General features: G+C 44.7%; 1 protein-coding gene across 1 annotated transcript in view; it reads right to left on the bottom strand.

The window, feature by feature from the left end:
* Positions 1 to 2,418: 2,418 nt before the first annotated feature.
* LOC311089482 (uncharacterized protein) overlaps positions 2,419 to 6,500 on the bottom strand; it is a 10,476-nt gene continuing 6,394 nt past the window's right edge. The window contains exons 5-6 of the mRNA XM_084124205.1: positions 6,368 to 6,420; positions 2,419 to 3,450 (exon numbers count right to left, since the gene is read on the bottom strand). Coding sequence (XP_083980331.1) covers positions 2,885 to 3,450; positions 6,368 to 6,420 — 619 coding nt within the window. The 3' untranslated portion in view covers positions 2,419 to 2,884. The remainder of the gene's footprint in view (positions 3,451 to 6,367; positions 6,421 to 6,500) is intronic.

Genomic DNA, 6,500 nt, shown 5'->3' with positions numbered 1-6,500 from the left:
TAACACTAATGTAATGCGGTCACAGGTGTGTGTGTGTGTGTGTGTGTGTGGAGTAACACTAATGTCATGCGGTCACAGGTGTGTGTGTGTGTGGAGTAACACTAATGTCATGCGGTCACAGGTGTGTGTGTGTGTGTGTGTGGAGTAACACTAATGTAATGCGGTCACAGGTGTGTGTGTGTGTGTGTGTGTGGAGTAACACTAATGTAATGCGGTCACAGGTGTGTGTGTGTGTGTGTGTGTGGAGTAACACTAATGTAGTGCGGTCACAGGTGTGTGTGTGGAGTAACACTAATGTCATGCGGTCACAGGTGTGTGTGTGTGTGTGTGTGTGTGTGTGTGGAGTAACACTAATGTCATGCGGTCACAGGTGTGTGTGTGTGTGTGTGGAGTAACACTAATGTCATGCGGTCACAGGTGTGTGTGTGTGGAGTAACACTAATGTAATGCGGTCACAGGTGTGTGTGTGTGGAGTAACACTAATGTCATGCGGTCACAGGTGTGTGTGTTTGTGTGGAGCAACACTAATGTAATGCGGTCACAGGTGTGTGTGTGTGTGTGTGTGGAGTAACACTAATGTAATGCGGTCACAGGTGTGTGTGTGTGTGTGTGGAGTAACACTAATGTAGTGCGGTCACAGGTGTGTGTGTGGAGTAACACTAATGTCATGCGGTCACAGGTGTGTGTGTGTGTGTGTGTGTGTGGAGTAACACTAATGTCATGCGGTCACAGGTGTGTGTGTGTGTGTGTGGAGTAACACTAATGTCATGCGGTCACAGGTGTGTGTGTGTGGAGTAACACTAATGTAATGCGGTCACAGGTGTGTGTGTGTGGAGTAACACTAATGTCATGCGGTCACAGGTGTGTGTGTTTGTGTGGAGCAACACTAATGTAATGCGGTCACAGGTGTGTGTGTGTGTGTGTGTGTGTGTGGAGTAACACTAATGTCATGCGGTCACAGGTGTGTGTGTGTGTGTGTGTGGAGTAACACTAATGTAATGCGGTCACAGGTGTGTGTGTGTGTGTGTGTGTGTGTGTGTGGAGTAACACTAATGTAATGCGGTCACAGGTGTGTGTGTGTGTGTGTGTGTGTGTGGAGTAACACTAATGTCATGCAGTCACAGGTGTGTGTGTGTGTGTGTGGAGTAACACTAATGTCATGCGGTCACAGGTGTGTGTGTGTGTGGAGTAACACTAATGTCATGCGGTCACAGGTGTGTGTGTGTGTGTGTGTGTGTGTGTGTGTGTGTGTGTGTGTGAGTGGAGTAACACTAATGTCATGCGGTCACAGGTGTGTGTGTGTGTGGAGTAACACTAATGTCATGCAGTCACAGGTGTGTGTGTGAGTGTGAGAGAGAGTGAGTGAGTGAGTGAGTGAGAGTGAGTGAGTGTGAGAGAGTGTGAGAGTGAGTGAGTGAGTGTGAGAGAGAGTGAGTGAGAGTGAGTGAGTGTGAGAGAGTGAGTGAGTGTGAGAGTGAGTGAGTGAGTGTGAGAGAGTGAGTGAGTGAGTGTGAGAGAGTGAGTGAGAGTGAGTGAGTGTGAGTGTGAGAGTGTGAGAGAGTGAGTGAGTGTGAGAGAGTGAGTGAGTGTGAGAGAGAGTGAGTGAGTGAGTGAGTGTGAGAGAGAGTGAGTGAGTGAGTGTGAGAGAGAGTGAGTGAGAGTGAGTGAGTGTGAGAGAGTGTGAGAGAGTGAGTGAGTGAGTGTGAGAGAGTGAGTGAGTGAGTGTGAGAGTGAGTGAGTGAGTGTGAGAGAGTGAGTGAGTGAGTGTGAGAGAGAGTGAGTGAGAGTGAGTGAGAGTGAGTGAGTGTGAGAGAGTGAGTGAGTGAGTGTGAGAGAGAGTGAGTGAGAGTGAGTGAGTGTGAGAGAGTGAGTGAGTGTGAGAGTGAGTGAGTGAGTGTGAGAGAGAGTGAGTGAGTGTGAGAGAGAGTGAGTGAGTGAGTGAGTGAGTGAGTGAGTGAGTGTGAGAGAGTGAGTGTGAGAGAGAGTGAGTGAGTGAGTGAGTGAGAGTGAGTGAGTGAGTGTGAGAGAGAGTGAGTGAGTGTGAGAGAGTGAGTGTGAGAGTGAGTGAGTGAGTGAGAGAGTGAGTGAGTGAGTGAGTGTGAGAGAGTGAGTGTGAGAGAGAGTGAGTGAGTGAGTGAGTGAGTGAGTGAGTGTGAGAGAGTGAGTGTGAGAGAGAGTGAGTGTGAGTGAGTGAGTGTGAGAGAGTGAGTGAGTGTGAGAGTGAGTGAGTGAGTGAGTGAGTGTGAGAGTGAGTGAGTGAGTGAGTGAGAGTGAGTGTGAGTGAGTGAGAGAGTGAGTGAGTGAGTGAGTGAGTGAGTGAGTGAGTGAATGAGTGAGAGAGAGAGAGAGAGAGTGAGTGAGAGAGAGAGTGAGTGAGTGAGTGAGAGTGAGTGAGTGAGAGAGAGTGAGTGTACGTGTGTGTGACACCGTGTCCTAACTACACGCAACACGCGATAAAAGGTTATTTTCCATGTTAATCAGAGTGTTTGTCCTAACCAGGCGCGACGGCGACACGTGACGTTTCTAATTTAGAAACGGTTTCTATTTTTCTGCGACGTCGCGCTGGGACAACAAACACAAAGTGTGGCGATGATAATCTCAGGCACTGTTTATGTGCTTTATTTAATGTTAAAGCGTGTAATGTGACTTTGAACATCGTTTAGTGCTCCAGCTTTGTAGCTGTAAAAGCAACAATGGATAATTCACCTCAGATCTTCAAATTAAACAAATGGAAACAAGAACGTTCAAACTGTGAACAAACAAGTGTATTATTTGACAAAGATTGTTTTAGTAACTCAGTAGCCTGTGTATTTTTTAAATGGTGTAATATTTGTGAATTTGATTATGTAGCTACTTATCTATTTTTTTGCGAGTGCCGTCAAGATTACTCTCTAGTGCTGTGCACTTGCCGCGAGACTCCGCCCACACGCTGTTCTGATTGGCTGTGATTTTTGATTGACGTCTCACAGTCGCGTCTAGTGTGGACAGACACGCTGCCTGTCGCTGGAATTTTAACGCGTCGCGTGTAGTTAGGACACGGTGTGAGTGTGTGTGTCAGCGGCGCAGTGAACTCCGACCTGCCGTCTGTAGGCTGGAGTCGTTCTGACGGCTGTTTCTGTAGGAGGAGTGTATCAGCAGAGACCACGTGACCAGTAGCCCCGCCTTCTTTACCTCCATACATACACACTCTCTCACACACTCTCTCTCTCTCTCTCACCCCTGAGTGTGGCGGAGCCGGCTTGTGTGCAGGGATGACTGGCGCTCCGGCGGCTCGAGTGGCAGGTGTGAGTGGAGCGGCTGCTGTGATTGGCTGACGGTACACAGGCACAGTGGGCATCCCTGCTGTGATTGGCTGACGGTACACAGGCACAGTGGGCATCACCGGCGTCTGTCCTCCTGAAGAGCGCAGCACGTCTTCAGAGATGATCTGCTTTATTCTGGACACTGCCTCTGAAGAAACAACAACTGCTGTTCAGACTCACTACAACAACAACATGATGCCGCCATTAAACGCAGTAATGCAGGTCATGTGACTGACGATCACCACAAACATCACATTCACACCTACACCTGAAGGCCCTGATGCAGTACAATCCTGTCTCACAGATCTACACACACTTCCTGTGACTCCATGGCTTGGTTTGTGCTCTGACACGCACTGTGACCTGTGGACCTCATATAGACAGGTGTGTGCCTTCCCAATCAGGGCCAATCAGCCGAGTCAGCACAGGTGGACTCCAGTCCAGAAACATCTCAAGGATGATCAGTGGAAACCGGATGAACCTGAGCTCAATTTTGAGTGTCATGGCAAAAACGCAGAGAACCGATCCGAATATTTCATGACGGATGAGAGTTTCGGAGGCAGTGTGTAAACATGATTGACAACGTGAGGTCGTTTTTTTTCTTTTTTACGTGCGAAAATTTTGGACTGTGCGTCGTCATGACCTTAAAGGGGAAATGAAGCAGTCAATCAAGTTTACATGATTTACAAGATGGATTTCCACTATAATCAACAATTATTTAAGAAACATGACAAATGTAAACATATAAAAGAAAAATTGAAAAACCGTTATATCTTCCGCGGCCAGGGCGCCGCCATTGTGCAGTATTCTAACATGTGACGTCACGGGGTTGGTTGGCTTTAATAAACCTGGCTGAATGTAGGAATATCCCGACATCAAACTGTCTACACCACAGAGTTTTGACCGCGAACAACTAACGTTAGGTACAGTCATTATTAGCTAACAGCTGTAAGCATGAACTAGCTAACACTAACTTAGTTTAAGTTTATTAGTACCAGACAAAAAGACGACGTCTAACGTTATATGTTAAACTGCACATGGAAACATTGTTTGCGATGTCTGCCATCATATTCCTGTCTCTTGTCAACACCATGTCAGTTAGCATGTATTAATATATGCATTTGAGCTGATACGGCGTGTGAACCGAGCAGTGGTGAGTTACGTCGAACAGCCGGTGGTGGTTTGGGGCGAAGAGCGGGTTGGCACCGCTACCTGGTGTCAGTGTGGCTGTTGTAATGCGATGCCCACCGTGTCAGAGTTCATCTGCTGTATATAACATAACGTTAGACGTCGTTAGTTGTTCGCGGTCAAAACTCCGTGGTGTAGACAGTTTGATGTCGGGATATTCCTACATTCAGCCAGGTTTATTAAAGCCAACCAACCCCGTGACGTCACATGTTAGAATACTGCACAATGGCGGCGCCCTGGCCGCGAAAGATATAACGGTTTTTCTTTTTTTCTTTTATATGTTTACATTTGTCATGTTTCTTAAATAATTGTTGATTATAGTGGAAATCCATCCTGTAAATCATGTAAACTTGATTGACTGCTTCATTTCCCCTTTAAGGCTGTAATATAACAGATGTGGGAAAAGCGAGGCGCTGTGAATGTTCCCGGATGGCCTGTATATCGACGCCTTAACCCTTAAAGACCTAGAACATTTTTGGGGCGCCTGACTCACCTGTACTTTTCTTTGTTTTTCTAGCCCATTCTAGCAGCAAGCATCAAGTGCCATATATCATTTTAAACAGGAGAGCCTAAAGTTTCCATCTAGCTCATTTAAAGTCACAGTTTTACATTTCTTTTGTCAGAATTTATGAAATTAACAGGATTTTAAGAAAAACGGCAGCAAAAAATGTGGTGTTTTCAGTGTGAACTCAAACAGAACTTCCTGAAGTTTTGTTTTTTTCCTTTAGAAAGTTAGACTTGGTTGTTTTAGACTTCCAGATGAAATTTTGTCTACATGCAACAATCCCTCAGCAAGTTATAGCCATTTATTATAATATTATTCTAGGCGTTTTTTGAGTAAAAACAGGTGTATTACATTTACTGACCATGTAGATTGTGTCCAAATAAGTTCAGGAAGTAAAGTAAACAGAAAAGTTGTTATATTACAACAGAACACTGAAGCAAACATTTTTCTTCAGAAAATTATATTATAATTTGAATATGAACAACAAATGCAAACAATATAACAAGTAGTGACAACTGTGCAATATAAATACTAACAATACAATATAGCCTACAGAGTGTAAATTAACAAATGGTTTAAATAATCTTTACAAACTAAATACAAAAAGAAATAAACAGTGCAAATGAAGAAATGGTTCATTGAGGGTAATATACTGAGTGCTAATGAACAAATAGTACTTAATCTTCACAAACTAAATACAAATAGATAAATAAGCATTGCAAATGATTCAAACAATTTTCTGAATCGGAAGGTTCAACCACCAGGTCATCATCTAACGACTCGTTTAAAAAAATCAATTCTAACACATCCTCCGATTTGTACCGCTGTTTTTTTGACATACTCATGCTCTTTCGCGTTTTGTGCTCTTTCGTGTTTTGCGCTATGGTCAAAAACTTTGCATCCGTTAATTTTCATGCGTAGTTTTCAATGCATTGCGTTTGTTAAAAATGTATAAAGAAACGAGATTGGTTGTTAAAAACACCAATCACTATGTTTATTGGTTGAGTTGATGACCGTTTGGACGAATCTGGGCATGGGGGTGGGACTAAGCATCAACAATCGTTCCTGTTTGGCTCAGAGAAAGAAACCACATGTGTTTCCTTGACGAATCACTGCTTCAGATTTTGATGACGCAATCACCGGCACTACGGAGCCACTGAATGACTAATAGAGACAAGCATGATATCACTGGAAAGCTGAGAATCTCATCTTTACGGTGCATTTTAAAGCATACAGATTGGATTAGCGACTCAAAAGTTATTAAACATTTTAGAACGATAGTTATTTTATGCCGCGGGCGGCCGTATCGGTCTTTAAGGGTTAAAGCCGATCCGACCAATGAGACGCTGAGAGAATCTGAGCTCATACTCACTGTTGACGTCCTCCTGACAGCGGCCCTGAACCTGCAGATACAGCGGCCGAACCCTGAACACACACAGAGGGAGGGCAGGTGATCAGACACACACACACACACACACACACACTCTACAGTCGACAGAATCAAG

This window comes from Abramis brama, assembly GCF_963993115.1.
Source record: "Abramis brama genome assembly, chromosome: 9".
NCBI classification, from domain to species: domain Eukaryota; kingdom Metazoa; phylum Chordata; class Actinopteri; order Cypriniformes; family Leuciscidae; genus Abramis; species Abramis brama.
Note: the sequence above shows the minus strand (reverse complement) of the source record. Positions and strands in the feature narration are given on the sequence as shown.